This window comes from Borostomias antarcticus (assembly GCF_949987555.1).
Source record: "Borostomias antarcticus genome assembly, chromosome: 15".
In the NCBI taxonomy this organism is placed as follows: Eukaryota; Metazoa; Chordata; class Actinopteri; order Stomiiformes; family Stomiidae; genus Borostomias; species Borostomias antarcticus.
Genome location: NC_140248.1, coordinates 18,906,590 through 18,924,089, shown reverse-complemented (window position 1 = coordinate 18,924,089; position 17,500 = coordinate 18,906,590). Strand labels below are relative to the sequence as shown.

The following is a 17,500-nucleotide window of genomic DNA, read 5'->3' as shown; positions in this document are numbered from 1 at the left end:
CTAGATATTTACACCGTAGGAATCCTGCATGCATATATTAGTAGACCTACATACTGCGATGGGAATGAGTTGTGGGACTCTGAACTGAGCATGGATTCACTGATTGATTTGATTGGATTGAACACAGGTGGGACTGATTGAGATATAAGCAGACAAAAGACTGGTCAGATGAAGAGATGCAAACAAGACGAAGAAACAGCTACAAATTAAAAAATATCGTTAGAAATCAAGTCACAGCACAATGGCGGAGTATGCATTAGCATTTTTATTCTGCATCCCCCTGGGCTTGTTGAGTCACCTGCCATGATGTGAGTCACCGGCCATGTGAGAAGCCATAGATGGTTTCACACTGACTTAATCACAACCACAAGAGTTGCATGTAAATGTCACAGGTGCATGTAACATGGAGGTTTCAGCAGTTTCCACTAAATGTTTGTTACAATAATGGCACCATGAGGGGCAAAAACCAAAGGCTAAACAATAAAACCAAAGTATACACTCAATAAGTGGAGAACAAAAGACAAAGTTTACAAGCTTACAGACGTACAAGTTGGCACAGGAAACACCAGGGACGCACAGCTACGGCAAATAATGAACAAAAAATTAAGGGAGCTACATGCTGGCTATATATACACAGACTAACAAGACAGGTGGAAACCAATCAAACAATCAATGGCACAGGAGTCGATTTAGCCAGTTGTAGTCGGCTATTGGGGTGGAGTTGCCAACAACAACGTCTCTGATTGGTGGAGACATTGCTGTAGGATTACACTATAGGATTGTGGGTAGTGTATTTTTGCCTGTATGAACAGCAGTAGTTTGAGGGTACAAAATGTGGACAGACTTCAAAATACCGTAAAAAAAAACAACAGTTTTTGAGATAAAATTCGGAAAATTGTCACACTACATCTACCAAGTCATGAAAAGGTTTTCATTTTTTTCATGAACATAGGAGACTTATTGAGTCAGTATTTGCAATAGCTGAATACAGTACTGTTTTCAGTAAAACATTATGATGCGTTGTGGGCTCAGTTTTTGATATTGTGAAGAACAGTTTGCAGTTTGGCAATTGGGGTGTCAATTGACCAAAAAAATGTGTGAGGAGTACGGTTTGATAGGTTTTACAGTTTGGGAGAAAAACAGAGTGATGGGTTTCATAATTCCTGCTAGCCAGAAACATATGGAAGTTTCTGCTCACTTGGGCCTACATGTTGGTGGTGGCTGCAAAGTGATAACACGGCTGATTTATGATGTTTTAAAGTTTTAAACTTTAGATGGATGCTGTAGCGCCACCATCAGGTCTCTTGGCCCACAATGCGTTGAGGACTCCTGGCATAGGACTGGACCAATGTGCAAAGTTTGGTGATTTTCCATGCATGGGAAGTCAGACTTCCTAGGAAGAAGAACATTCAGATTCAGTAATATTGGCAAATACAGCCAATATAGCAGCTGAGGCAGCCTGGCCCCTAAAAATGAATAAATAAATCAATAAATAATAATAATAATAATAATACATGTTTCTATATTACTTATGTGTTCAACACTATGCAAACTGTTGGAGTACAAAAGGCGATGGTAAAGATGGGAAGAAAGCAAACAACAGGGTGTAAACATCAGCGATATACCTGTAGATTAAAGTTTTACCTTTACTCTTTCTCTCTCTCCTTTATTCTCTCTTTCTTTAATTTTTCTCCCTCTCTGTCACTTTCTAAATCTCTCTTTCTTGCTCTCTCTCTCTCTCTCTCTCTCTGTCTGAGGCTTTTTACACAGCCCTTTCATGGCGGGAATGTCGCACTTTATCACACCACGCTGTTCTGTATAAAAAGCACCCACACAGAAAGGGGGAATATTTTGTTGCGTCTTGCATGCCGGTGACGGAGGTAGTAATGTTGCCAAATCGCTGTCTGTATAATTGGGACAGCTGGCGTTGCAGCACACGGGTGTGACGTTCTGATGATTTGCCAATGAGAAGGGAGTTGGGAGAAACGATTTTTCTCAAAATGTAAACAAAACTAATTTCAAACTCAACAGCAGCACAAAAACGTCTTGCAACGTACAGTAGCAAGCATGCTATTTACAGTACATGCATGATCTTATGCATTGTCTTCTTTACACCAATATAAAGACAGCTTCTCTCTCTCTTTCTCTGTCTCTCAATTCAACTCGATTCAGAAAACTTTATTTATCCCAGAGGGGTAATTCTCTCTCTCTCTCTCTCTCTCTCTCTCTCTGTCCACCATGTCTGCTTCTGTATCTGCGGGTTAAGGACGGCTGACCCTACTACATGTCTCTTGACGTTCCAGGTAGCCAGCCGAATCGGGCCGATTCCGGCTAAGTGTCGGCACACTCGGCTGTGTTCTGGCAGCCGCTCATCTAGACTGAGCCGGATCTGGCCCAATAATGCCTGCCAGATTTGGCTAGGTTTTGGGTGTGTGGACTTGGGCCGATTGCGCCTGAGAATAGGCACATTTAGCTTTTTAAATTAAATGTATTTATTGTACTTTGAGTGTCATACAATCCGAATCTCGTGTTTTCCCAGACACTGATGGGATTATTGAGGGACCCACAATAACGCCATTGATAAGGCAGATGCTGGTTCAGTTTCGGCAAACGGGGCCGAGTTAATTCTTCCGGCCTGCCGGATTTGGGCCATTATCGGGCCAAACCATTTTGGCTACGTGGGGGTGGGCCTGGTACGCGCTTCTGTCAGCACTGTCTAAGTGCTTCCCAGCCCTGTCTCGTGTGTCTGAACTATTTAACAAGCGCAGTGAACTTTTCAGAACTTACTATGGATCAGTGCGTTGGGTTGGACCCCCCCACCCCCCCAGGGAGGGGGCGGCGAGGTGCTCATGTGAGAATATTAACTGCCAACTTATTTGGAGACACTCTTATCTAAATGAAATTGGAAAAAGCAGGACAGCGAAACATTCCTTTGTGCAATTTGCATTCGGGAGGGGGGGGGGGGGTTAGAACCTCTGACTCATTATTTAAAGAACTGTAAGGTTCTTATACGCCAAATCTCATTAAAATCCCTCCCAAGTTCTTTTGTTTACTACACCTAATCGAGCCATTTATCTTTATTGTGTTGTGCCCGATGTATGTTTGCTGAAATTAATACACATTTGAGACCGGGCGAAGTATGGGTGTACCAGATGGATAATTGATTTTAAAGTGAATCAGAACTGTTGAGCCATAAAATAGGTACATTAGCATGCATATTAATAACGCAAATACGAGGGTTAGGAGGCAGCCAGCGGGCCACATCCACTGACAGCCCTTATTTACCGAGATGGAGGCAGAGACGCCAGGTTCAACACTGCTACACCGCTGAGTAATGAGTTCTCCCCCTTTCTCTCCGCCCCTCTCCTCTCCTCCCTTCTCCTCTTATGTCCTCTCCTCTCTCCTTTCCTCTTCACCCTCCTCCTCTCCTCTCTCTCTCTCTCCTCTCCTCTCCACCTTTCTCCACTCCTGCTCTCTCTCTCCTCTCCACTCCTCTCTCTCTCCACTTTTCTCCACTCCTCTCTCTCTCCTCTTTCTCCTCTCTCTCTCTCTTTCTCTCTCTCTACCTTTCTCCACTCCCCTCTCTCTCTTTCTCTCTCTCTCCACTGTTCTCCACTTCTCTCTCTCTCTCCACTTTTCTCCACTCCTCTCTCTCTCCTCTCTCTTTCTACCTTTCTCCACTCCTCTCTCTCTTTCTCTCTCCTCTCTCTCTCCTCTCTCTCTTTCTACCTTTCTCCACTCCTGTCCTCTCCTCTCTCTCCACTGTTCTTTTCCTTTCATTTCACTGCCTCCCTTCATCTTTTCTCTGCACACCCCCCTTGTTTAACTCCGCCCACACACACACACTCACACACACACACACACACACACACACACCCAGGGGGGAGGGTCTCTGTGTCCTGCTCCGGCTGGGGGGGCGCATAGCTACTCTGTATGCCTCCGCCTCCACCGCCACGGCCCCATTGTCAACACGCCGCTGCCCGAGAGCGCCGTTCACGCCGTGCCCTTTAAATACCAACACCCGACCCCCCCCCCCCCTCCCATGCCACACACATGGCCGCCGTCCTGTGGAACCGAGTTGAATTTGTTAAACTCACACCTCAGTATAAATCATCCGCGCCAGCGAGGTGCTAGCTAGCTAGGACCCGGGTTCAAACCCCGGTAAAGTGAGGGTAGAAGCTGTGCTAGCGAACGAGCGCCCTGACGCCTGTTACAAGTGGCGCCGTGACCCGGATACACAGTTGAGCTCAGACCTACCAGTTGGGGTCACTGTGGTGTGTGGAGTGAGTTTAGGGGGGGTGAGTGTATCCCCTGTACGTGCGTCCATTTTGCTTTTGTACATTTTGCTTTGTACATAAAAAAACGATGCTTGGTGTCACGGTAAAAGTATAGTCTATTCTTCTCAGGAGCTCATCTTCTTTCTGAATCCACAGAGTTCAGAGCTTGAGGTCATGCAACCCAAAAAACCGAGGGGGCACAAAATGTTAGTGTTTTTTGTGCATTTTGCAGTTTAAAATTAGGACACAGCACACTACCAGTTGCCACTCAAGCGGTGTGAAATTAAACTTACCGGTAGCATTCTTTCAAGGACTTTCAAAATAAAAGTAAGGGAAAACAAAAAAAATGTACACACTTGGCATTGGTCCGAATGATATACTGTATACTGAGGTATGAAGTATATTGAATCCGATATACTGAGTAGCCTAATATTTGGAGGACCTGTTCATCAGTTAAGGACAACCTTAATCTAAATGTATGCAAGCAGACCATGAAAACATGTTTATCTGAGACGAGGCGAGGGGGGGGCTTCCAGGTCCAGTGTTAATTTGGAAGAAACCAAATCCACCGGGAAAGAGGGTGTTTGGCTTCTTTTAGGTTATGGGAGGTTATGGTGGCTTTTCAAGGTGGTCTATGACAGAATTAAAATAATACATTCAGCTCAGTAGAGAAAATAATCATAGCTCCGCATTGTAAAATGTAATGGTAAACAAACAATAATATAACACAAAAAAACACACGAAAAAACACCCCCAAATCTGAGGGGGCACGTACCCCCTCAAGTTCTATAGGCATGACGCTTCTGGATCTATTCGTGGTTGTTCTAAATGCTAGGATTCTCATAGGTATCAGGGCTAGGTGCACTGTGGGTAAAATATCATTAGTTATAGTCTTTATATTTACAACATAGATCAGATGACTCATTTAGATACTGTAGTTCAGTCATGTTCTTATAATAAAGTAGTTCTGATACCCATTGGAGCAATCAGTAATTGGTCATTTAGTTTGATCTATCTCTCTATCTGAAACTGACATGTTGGCTCCTGAGCTGAAGCGATGAATGGAGGTGAATGGGCCTCTGTGGTGCCCCCCCCCCCCCCCCCCCCCCCCGGTCTGATTACCCCCGCACACCCCAGTCCAAACCGCGTGTCTCTGTGACCTTCCCACGTGGAGATATGGCCGTTTCAATTCCGCGCCTTGTTTTGGCTGTCCTATTTTTTCCTATCATGGTTGTTTTGGCTTTGCACACATGTGCGTGTGAGTGGCACCTGTTTGGTGCTGCTGGGTTACATCGAGACCTTTCTGGCAGTCCAAACCACGTGTCTCTGTGACCTTTCCACGTGGAGATATGGCCGTTTTAATCCTGTGGCAGCCCCCTCTGGTGGCTAGGCGGTGAAGTGCATGGTTGGCAGTCGGTCCTTCCACCTGTCCATCCGCTCCCATCATTAGTAGATAGATAGATATGTCCGTCACACCCCCAGAACCCGAGTATCGGACCAGGCGTCATACAGAATGGGGCAATGTATTTTGCTCCTGAGCCAAATATGTTCTCACTGAATGGTGGTGAATGGGCGGTTATTCTCTGTGCTTAGAACGACACTAATCGACTGCATACTGCTCAAAAGCACATTGCTGGATTCTGTAGGCCGAGAGGAATCCAATGATGTCCACCTTTTGACATTTGGTTGATTTCACTGACCGCTAGATCGACCAGAAGACATTTTCATCTCAACTGAATGTGCGGGGAGCTTTTCAGCCAGTTGGCCAGGATTAATGACCGCCAAAAGGATTTTCTCTGATGCACATCGCCCTCCTTAAATGTCATCTTCCATTATGCTAATAAAATTGACATGGTGGGTCAAAATAATGTAGGCTACAGGTATATGTCTTCGTTTCTGCAATTTCCCCACGCAAATGCAACACCCAGATTATACCTGCTTTTAAGAGGTAGAGAAATCTCACAAAAAAAACTACAATTTACTGGACACACTTCCAAAGCTCTGCTCAGAAATGACTTTTACTGAAAACATAAAAATAAAAGATGAGCTAAAACTATCCTTTGCTACTTTACAGACAGCAGTGAAACAGTTATGTTTTCAGAAAAATCATGTGGAAGGTTTTGTTAAAGGTTGTTTCATAAATTAGTTTGATTGAATTAGTGCTCATTCAAAGATAGTGTGATGAAGGGCTGAAAGACTTTAACACAGTTGTGTTTTTTATAATTAAGATTTCTTCTTCCCTGTCACAAAAGGGGGAATAAACAACAAATGCTTACAACATGTACAACTGTGATGATCTGTGATCATCTGTGATGTACAACATGATGATCAAGTGTGGAGGACAACAGATTCACTCTGCACATGTTGGTTACTGGCCCGGGTGATCCTTTGTTTTATTGGCTAATTTAGTCAATTTAGCTTTTGGCTGGAGATGATAACAGCTTTGAGATGAGGAGATGACAACAGATAGTGGCCGTGATGGCCTCCAGTTAAAAGGTGCTGACTGTTTATATTGTTAAAACAGATCAGGTTGGATGATCAACCTCACTCACTCACTCACTCACTCACTCACTCACTCACTCACTCACTCACTCACTCACTCACTCACTCACTCATTAAGTCAGCCACTCACTCACTCACTCACTCACTCACTCACTCACTCACTCACTCACTCACTCACTCACACTTGCGTGCAAACTCTTCTTGAGTTTCTCTCGTGGCGTCACACACTTGCTGCTCTCACACACACACACACACACACACACACACACACACACACACACACACACACACACACACACACACACACACACACACACAAACACCCACTCCGCTCCTCAATATGCTCCCCACAGCTGCTACTGTTGGAAAGCTGTCCAGATAATTAACTTGTGGGCTCCGGGTTGTAATAAGCCCTCTGACAGCACGCGAACAAAACCTCAGCTGTTTTTAACTTTGTTCTGGCTCCGCCAGCCACAGCCCCCTCGCTCACACAGCTATCATCCGCCCGCGCGCGCGTGCGTGTTTGTGTGTTTGTGTCTTTGTTTGTGCGCGTGTTCTTCCATGTTACTGAGATCTGCCCTACTTTCCCATGCGTCCCGGTGTGCTCGACTGGTAACTTTCTCCGGCTGACATATTGCTAATTTTTTTCCCCTTCCACAACACCGAGAAATACTGAGGAATAAACAGCCCCAGAATAACTCGTGAGCCATCATCAATAAAACATTCTGCGTCAGCAACGCCGGCAAAATAAAAAAATAAAAAACTGAAAACAGATGGCAGATGAATCCCCAAATGGCGCACACTTACTTTAACACTGCATATTTATTCGCAAAATATGTTATTATGATTTGGGTGTGTGTTGTCCCATCACCGCACATAAACCTCACCCGGATCTATTTAGTTTTCAACGTTGTCTGCTCCCTCACACCCAAGCCCACCCCCTACTGCTTAGCATCCGTTCTGTCGAAGCAGGGAGGACTGATCTCGTCTGGTACGCCATCGCCAGCTAAGCTCCGCCTCCCCTGCGGAGAGAGTGCGGCGTGTGTCACCATAGCGCCGCGATTATGATGCTCACACGTTCCGCCGTCGTTTCCTATCACGGTTGATTGGATTCTGGGACCGCCGCGAGTCAGAAACACATTTTTTGCAAAATTGTGAATGAGCGCGCGTTATGCGAGTATTGTGTGATGAGAATATGTGTGAAGTGCAGTAGATCAACGGAGCTGCTGAAAGAAGGTGTCAAATTCTTGAGCTGGAGAGCAAATTAAGTTCTGGCATTCGTTTGAATCTCTTGTCTTTTTTGAGATTGGAGAGTTCATAATACTGTACCTCACTTTAAACATAGTTATTGCGTGACATATATAGTACTGTACTGACTAACTGCTGTATGTGTGTCCAGTGGGTCATGGGTTCTTGTCCTCGTCCTTCTCCAGGTTACCCGAACATCGTGGCGACATACGGACGTGGATACGCTGGATTCGCCCCGAGCTACAGCTACCAGTTCCCTGGTGAGGAGCGCTCTTCACTGTCTGTCCTCCAGACTGGGCCTGCAACACATGAACACACACACACACATACAGTACAGTACACACACACACACACACACACACAGTACATACGCGCACACACACAGTACACACATGCACATACACGCACACACACACACATACAGTACACACACACACACGCACACACACACACAGACAACACACACACACATACAGTGCACATACACACACACATGCCCACACACACACACAGACACACACACGCAGTAAACACACACACACACTCACACGCACACACACATACACACACGCACACACACACACACTCTCTCACACACATGCACTTTCTCACACACACGTACACACACACACACGCACATACTACACACACGCACTCTCCCACACAGATACGCACGCATGCACATACAAACAAACAACAAACTCTCAGCAGATAAGCTGTTGAGGGAGTGATAAGTGTGGTACGTGAGGGGATTTCTGAACCAGCCTGCTGAAATCTGAGATACGGGGGGTAAACAGCTCACTGCGTTTCACCCTGCTTCTCAACGCCACCATGACCAAACATGTAAAACGGGGTGAGGTTTTCATACCCTCAGCCACAATGTATGCAAATCCATCTGTTGGGAGGCAGAGAAATGAGGGAACTGGTGACATTTGGGCTAGATTCGAACGGTGTTTTTTTCTTTTCTTTTCAACGGCATCCCGTTTTACCGTAAACGAATGGACTCTGCGTTACAGTAACACCGAGTGGGATCACACCCCCATGATCAGTCTAAATAGAGGGCGCGTGGTGTGATGGTGAGCAGCTGTACCCGCTAGTCTGCCTGTCTGTCTGTCTGTCTGTCTGTCTGTCTGTCTGTCTGTCTGTCTGTCTGACTGTCTGTCTGTCTGTCTGACTGTCCGTCTGTCTGTCTGTCTGTCTGCCGCCTGTCTGTCTGTCTGTCTGTCTGCCTGTCTGACTGTCTGTCTGTCTGTCTGTCTGTCTGTCTGTCTGTCTGTCTGTCTGTCTGTCTGTCTGCCGCCTGTCTGTCCGTCTGTCCGTCTGTCTGTCTGTCTGTCTGTCTGTCTGTCTGTCTGTCTGTCTGTCTGTCTGTCTGCCCTGTAGGGAGGGGGGGGGGGGGGGGGGTCTGTCTGTGTGATCCAGAGCGTCTCAGGCACCCTGTTGATTTCATGCTTTATTTAAGCACTCTAACCTGAGTCTGTTTACCGTGCCGAACATGTCGCTCCGGCGATAAGAGGGGATGAAGGAAGTGGCCGACGGCAGCCTCAGATCACAGAGATAGTTCTGGAAGAGAGGAGCCGGGCTGGAGATTGGGACTGGGGGGGGGGGGGTGCTGGGGGGCCGGGGGGGGGGGTGTTGGCAGGGATGTGGGGGGTGGGTGGTGGTGTGGTTCCAGGTTGCCAGACGTCACCATCTGACGGACGGGGTGACAAACGGAGCAGGTGGCGGCAGATGACGTCGGTGATTAGTAGAGGAGGAGGAGGAGGAGGAGGAGGGGGAGAAGGGGAGAGAGGGAACATCTCTGCTTAGTTAACGATCCCGCCGACATGGCCGACGCAGAGCTATATTTAGCACCAGCTGAGGAACGCATCGGTGCGCTTTCAACGCACGCGCCCGGTTCCCGGTGGCGAGGCCCAGTTGACCGTCGGCTCTCAAACGCGGCCGCGGCCCGACGGCCCCTCCCAGCTCCTGTCTGCGGGCATTTGATAGGATAATTGGATCTTTCGATGTTTAATTCAAACCCCATGTCAGAGCCAAATATCCCCGGGCCAAATATTGATCAAGTCTCCTTCCGCATGAAGATCTGGACGGGCGGTTTCTAATAAAAAACTTTTCTCTTTTTTTTCATGTCGTACACGAGTGGATTGAAAGTAATAAACGCTCACATTGCCGAGTAAGCGCTGGCCGCACGCGGACGGAGGGATGGAGGGATGGAGGGATAGAGGGATGGAAGGATGGAGGGATGGAAGGATGGAAGGATGGGAGGATGGAGGGATGGAGGGATGGGAGGATGGAGGTATGGAGGGATGGAAGGATGGAGGGATGGAAGGATGGAGGGATGGAGGGATGAAAAGAGAGCGTGTTGGCAGGCAGCTGGGCTGCTGTGTTGTGTAAGGTACCCCGGTCTCTTCTGGTCTCTCTGCAAGGGAACTTGTAGACAAGTCGTCATCCCGGAGGAGAACGGACAGAAACAAGAGTCTAGTGAAGCCTGGTCATGGACGACGGCAGACTCTCCCAGCTCATACACAATAACAAAAACTCCCCGCCTTTACCCCCACAATAACAACACCCACCCCCCCCCAACACACACACACACACACACACACACAGGGGCCCCCAGGAAGCCCTGCTTTTACAGCTCTTTTAGGATGTTAGACTGGAAATGGAGGGAGAGAGTGACAATGACAGTGGAGGCTGCTTCCCCGTGGTATCTGAGAGAGAGACAGACAGACAGACAGACAGAGAGAGAGAGAGAGAGAGAGAGAGAGAGAGATAGAGAGAGACAGACAGAGGGAGAGAGAGAAGGGGGGGATAGAGGGAGAGAGACAGAGAGAGAGAGAGAGAAGGGGGGGGATAGAGAGAGAGGGGAGGGTAGAGAGAGACAGACAGAGAGAGAGGGGGGGGATAGAGAGAGAGAGAGAGAGACAGACAGAGAGAGAGAAAGAGAGAGGGGGGGAGAAAGAGAGAGAGAGAGACAGACAGACAGACAGAGAGAGAGAGAGGGGGGGGGAGATACAGAGAGAGAGAGAGACAGACAGACAGACAGAGAGAGAGAGAGAGAGAGGGGGGGGGGAGATACAGAGAGAGAAAGAGGCACCCAGCCATCCGGTCTGCCACCCGTCCTCAGATGTGTGGAGATACCGGCTGGCTGCTGCTGTTGTTGTTGTTGTTGTTCGCCCCGGGTCGGCGCCGCTCGGCCGTCTGCTGCCGTCAGTCCACAGGATGACTCAGAGGAGAGCAGGAGGACGTCCGAACGCCCCTGATCAGAGAGAGAGAGAGGGGGGGGGGGGCGTGTGAGCGCTGGGAGGCCAGGGGCAAAGGGGGGGGGGCGACGCCGGGAGTTAACTTTCCAGACCCGGCTAATCCCCCCCCGTCCCCCGGGGATCACCGGGTGAAACCGTCCTCTCCGCCGCACGCACTCAACGCACTCAACACGCTCCTTCTCCGACAGCTCATCGTCCGTGACCTTGGAGGCGCACGAGGGAAGGTGACAAACTCATTGGGCCGGCCTCCCCGTAGCTCCCGGGGATTTGCAGTAATCTCGGCTGCTTGGGAGGTTAAAAATTGACTTTGGTCGAGAGACTGGAGCTCATTTTGTTTTCAAGCACTCCCCTGTAAGCCTGGAGGGGTTGGGGGGGGGGCAGTGGCGGAGAGGAGGCCAGAGAGTGGACCGCCGAATACGGCCGCATAGACCACCGCCGCTGCTCGTACGGTACGCTGTTTGCGGGAACGTCGATGCTCCTGTCTTCTCCAGCCACTGGGATGGGAAGGGGAACATGTCTGCGCTCCCTAGAGACAGGGCCCCAGCCCTAATGTAAGCGCTGGTGGAGATTCGTGTGTGATGCTTCCCTCTGACTATGCCTTTGATGTCCTCACAAGACCTGTCGTCGTCAGTGTGTGCGTGTGTGTGTGTGTGTGTGTGTGTGTGTGTGTGTGTGTGTGTGTGTGTGTGTGCGTGCGCGCGTGTGTAGCGCTTCTGTGGCGGCTGGGGATTTGCTTCTTTTTTTTCTTTTTTTTTTCTTCCCTCGCCATCCGTTTCCTGGCCCTGTCACCACTTCCTGCTGTTGTCACGCGCATCAGATCGGTGTCAGCTCCGTCCGCTGGAAGATAAGAGGCTCTTGGACAGTCGGCATCCGTGGTCGCGTCCACCCGCTGGTATCTCTACCCAGCCCCCCCCCCTCCCCCGGTATCTCTACCCCCCAACCCCCCCCCCCCCCCCCCACACACCACCATGCCTCCAGTCCCTCAGATCACACAGAGCACTTCGTCATCTTTATGTGGCAGAGAGTGACGTTTCGGAAGCCTTAAATCTGGCCTGCCTGTGATGTACACATGGGCCCGGACGGACCACCGCTGGGCGGCAGGGGGCAGAGCAGGGAGGTGGGGGAGGCGGTGGGGGGAGGGGGGGGGGGCTGTCGGGGGGGTCAGGGGAGAAAGTCACACATAGATGAGAAGGGGGCCCCCTGTCAGGACCCCCATCACCAGAGGATCATACCGTTGACCCCCCATCACCAGAGGATCCTACCCCTGACCCCCCATCACCAGAGGATCCTACCCCTGACCCCCCATCACCAGAGGATCCTACCCCTGACCCCCATCACCAGAGTATCCCACCCCTGACCCCCCATCACCAGAGAATCCCACCCCTGACCCCCCATCACCAGAGGATCCCACCCCTGACCCCCCATCACCAGAGGATCCCACCCCTGACCCCCCATCACCAGAGGATCCCACCCCTGACCCCGCATCACCAGAGAATCCCACCCCTGACCCCCCATCACCAGAGAATCCCACCCCTGACCCCCCATCACCAGAGGATCCTAACCCTCACCCCCATCACCAGAGGGGACGGCAGGAAGAAGAGCGCCATCGCCGCCGTGTGTCTCCGAGCTTTATTGGTGCACAGCGAGGCGCCACAATGTCATTATGGAAATCAGCCATCTGGAAGAAGTGTTTGGGAATGCAAAGCTGGCACAAGTGATTGTGTTCTCCTGCCCGCGTGTCTCCCCATTTCCGAGATGAATATTTGGCTTTCAGTGCGGGCGGCTGGTGTTTGAAGACCTCCGCCTGGTTGTGTAGGCGGGCGGACGCACGCGCGCGTGCGAGGGCCTCATGCATAAAGATGCTCCGCTGTCAAGGTCACAGAGATGTTAAAGACCGGGCCACACACCAGTTGCCTCAGATCTCCGCCACACACAAACAGGCACACGCGTGCGCACGCACACTCACACACACACACACACACCACATACACACACACACACCACTTAAACACGCGCGCGCACGCACACACACAGTACAGCCGTGGCTCTGGAGTGAGTGGGTCGTACAATGACCGCGGGGTTGGCGGTTCGAATCCCGGCTCCACATTGAAGTGTCCCTGGTCCTTGGTCAAGACACTGAACCCCAAATTGCTCCCAATGAGCAGGCTAGCATCTTGCAGCGCAGCTGCCCCCATTGGTGTGTGAATTGGTGAATGAGAGGCCATTGTAAAGCCTTGATTACACGCATACATAAAAAAAAAAGCATCTCCCTCCCTCACACACACACACGATATTGCTATTTCTATTATAAATACTATAAATAGTGACAAATAAAGTTTGTGTTCACACATGCGCACACAGGCTAACCCCAGCCAGCTTGCTGAGTGAAGGGCTGTGATGGGGGGGGGGTTGGGGTGGGAGGGGTGTAGAGGATGATGAGCACAGAGCCGTACAGATGATCACAGTCACTATTATCATAACTGTCAACTATCAACGAGCCTGTGTGTGCGTTTGTGTACTTGTGTGTGTGTGTGCGTGTGCATGTCTATGTAGGACAGTTAGATAATCGAGGGGTGGACAGATTATGAGCTAATGCAGTGTGACAGGTACGCTGTAAGGCTGACCCTGGTCTGAACTGCTGAGGGAAGGTAAACTCATAAACACCCCCCCCCCCCCCCCCCCCCCCCCACACACACACACACACACCGGGGGGGACAGACAGACAGGGGGCCCCTGTGGGGGCTCACGTATGACCGTGCGCTGAGGTGATGTTAAGGTGATGTTGAGTTGATGTTGAGGTGATGCTGAGGTGATGTTGAGGTAATGTTGAGGTGATGCTGAGTTGATGTTGAGGTGATGCTGAGGTGATGCTGAGGTGATGTTGAGGCGATGTTGAGTTGATGTTGAGGTGATGCTGAGGTGATGTTGAGCTGATGTTGAGGTGATGCTGAGGTGATGTTGAGGTGATGTTGAGGTGATGCTGAGGTGATGCTGAGGTGATGTTGAGGCGATGTTGAGCTGATGTTGAGGTGATGTTGAGGCGATGTTGAGTTGATGCCGAGTGCCGGTGACAGACAGAGAGTTGCAGGTCCAGCCACAGGCCAGGATCTTGGCTTTGGAGCAGCAGCAGGAGCAGACATGGACCAGGAGCAGACCTCTGGGCCTCGCAAGAGAGACAGGAGAGAGGAGGACAGGAGAGAGGAGCAGAGGAGAGAGGAGGACAGGAGAGAGGAGCAGAGGAGAGAGGAGGACAGGAGAGGAGGAGAGAGGAGGACAGGGGATGACAGGAGAAGAGAGGTACTATAACCACTAGTACCATCACACTGAATTCGGCCCAAAACGACCTCCTTAACAAACTCTGAACTCTAGAATCAGAACAAGACAATCAGAACCTTTTAGACTTTCAAATCCCTGAAGAAGAGCTACTATCTAAAACCCAGACCTTACAACCAAGGAAGGCCAGCGGTCCTGATGGTATTTTAAATGAAATGCTGAAATTTAGCAACTATGCCAACTATTCAACGCTGCCATATTAAAATGATTCAACCTGTTTCTGAGCATTGGATATTTCCCTGACATCTGGAGCAAAGGAATTGGAAACACCAATCTTCAAACATGGAAATAAATTTGACCCAAACAATTACAGAGGTATATGTGTCAGCAGCAGCCTGGGGATGTTATTCTGCAAGTGAATATAATGTCCTGAGCAAGAGTCACGGTGGATTCACACCACAACATCCAACTACAGACCGTATCTACTGCCTCCACATCCTCATTAATAAACATGTCCACCAAAACAAGAACATTTTCTCATTTTGTAGATTTCAAATAATCTGACTCAATTTGACTCACTTTGGCATTCTGATTTGTTTCTGAAATTATTCGAAAAAGGTGTAGGGGCGAAAACCTATGATATAATTAAAGCGATGTATACAAATAATACATGTGCTGTGAAAGTTGGAAATATGGAAACAGATTTATTCCCCTAAAGTAGAGGGGTGCAACAGGGCTGTAGTTTCAGCCCCACCCTGTTTAACATTTATATTGATTAATTGGCAAAATCACTAGAACCGTCAGATATCCCTGGTCTCACCCTCTCTGACACAGATATTAAAATCACACGAACCGTCAGATATCCCTGGTCTCACCCTCTCTGACACAGATATTAAAATCACAAGAACCGTCAGATATCCCTGGTCTCACCCTCTCTGATATTAAAATCACAAGAACCATCAGATATCCCTGGTCTCACCCTCTCTGATATTAAAATCACTAGAACCGTCAGATATCCCTGGTCTCACCCTCTCTGATATTAAAATCACTAGAACCGTCAGATATCCCTGGTCTCACCCTCTCTGATATTAAAATCACTAGAACCGTCAGATATCCCTGGTCTCACCCTCTCTGATATTAAAATCACTAGAACCGTCAGATATCCCTGGTCTCACCCTCTCTGATATTAAAATCACTAGAACCGTCAGATATCCCTGGTCTCACCCTCTCTGATATTAAAATCACAAGAACCGTCAGATATCCCTGGTCTCACCCTCTCTGATATTAAAATCACTAGAACCGTCAGATATCCCTGGTCTCACCCTCTCTGATATTAAAATCACTAGAAACGTCAGATATCCCTGGTCTCACCCTCTCTGATATTAAAATCACTAGAACCGTCAGATATCCCTGGTCTCACCCTCTCTGATATTAAAATCACTAGAACCGTCAGATATCCCTGGTCTCACCCTCTCTGACACAGATATTAAATGTCTACTTTTTGCAGATGATCTGTTATTGCTTGCTCCCTCTAAGGAGGCATTACAACAGCAACTGGATCGCCTGCAAAATGTGTGTCAGACCTGGGCCCCGACAGGGAATCTGGAAAAGACTACATTTGTGTTCTTCCAGAAACAACCCAGGTGTCAGGGAAACCCAAATAGGTTCTTCATGGGCTTCACTGACATAGAACACACACACAGTTACACATATCTGGGACTAAAAATAACCTCCACAGGAAATTTCAATCTGGCTGTTAATGATCTCAGAGACAAGGGAAGAAAGGCTTTCTATGCTATAAAAAAATATTCAAACTTACTTAGGTAATCATATGCACATCTTACTTTGTGCAGGGTTGACTTCAACTTGTGAATAAATTATGATAGAACCCGCACTCTGCTCCAAAAAATCTATTTATTCCTTGTGACTGCTCTGACTATGTTTCGACCCTATCTGGGTCTTCGTCAGGTCAGAACCTGGTCAGAATCTGACTAAAACCCAGATAGGGTTGAAATGTCATTTATTACAAGGAATAAATTGATTTTTTGGAGTAGGGTGCGGGTTCTATCATCATTTATAAAAAATCTTCAAACATAAATATACCTGTTAGAATCTGGCACAAAATATGCACATCTATAATTGAACCTATGTTACTGTATGGTAGTGATGTGTGGAGTCCTCTTGTAAATCAAGAATGGGACAAACACCCAATCAAAGTCATACAGTCTGAGATTTGCAAGAGCATTCTCACAGTCCACAGGAACATCCCCAACAATGGATACCGAGCTGAGCTCGGCCAATTCCCCCATTTAATTAGGATACAAAAAAAAAGCAATCAAATTCTACAAACGGCTAAAAATACCAACTCCTACCATCACAAAGCTCTCCATTACCAAGAGGAGAACACAGAGACGAGTCCCCTCAGCCAGCTGGTCCTGGGACTCCTCTCCTCTAACAGCACAAGGCCTCAGGACAGCCCTCACACCATCTGGACCAACCAAATCAGAGATAAAGAAAAAGAAAATTACATTAACTATTGGACATCTACCACAAAAACAAACTTCAATGTTGCGTATTTGGCTCTAAACAGCCAGTACACGATGGCAAACAATCTGAGTGCCGAGATTGATTGGAACCTGAGAAAGAGATTAACTATGTCCAGACTCAGTGATCATAGCCTGGCCATAGAGACTGGCCGACACAGAGACATGGCTGCCTAGAGAAGACAGGCTGTCAGCTCTGTCCACACAGAGACATGGCTGCCCAGAGAAGACAGGCTGTCAGCTCTGTCCACACAGAGACATGGCTGCCTAGAGAAGACAGGCTGTCAGCTCTGTCCACACAGAGACATGGCTGCCCAGAGAAGACAGGCTGTCAGCTCTGTCCACACAGAGACATGGCTGCCTAGAGAAGACAGGCTGTCAGCTCTGTCCACAC

At 48.6% G+C, this 17,500-nt stretch overlaps 1 protein-coding gene across 3 annotated transcripts in view; it reads left to right on the top strand.

Annotated features, from left to right (window-relative positions):
* The window catches only part of LOC311318724 (RNA-binding protein Musashi homolog 2), a 199,639-nt gene that overhangs the window by 142,880 nt on the left and 39,259 nt on the right, over nt 1-17,500 (top strand). For all 3 annotated transcript variants that reach the window (XM_084450146.1, XM_084450145.1, XM_084450144.1), the window contains exon 10: nt 8,213-8,287. In XM_084450146.1, the coding sequence (XP_084306272.1) occupies nt 8,213-8,287 (75 nt within the window). The remainder of the gene's footprint in view (nt 1-8,212; nt 8,288-17,500) is intronic.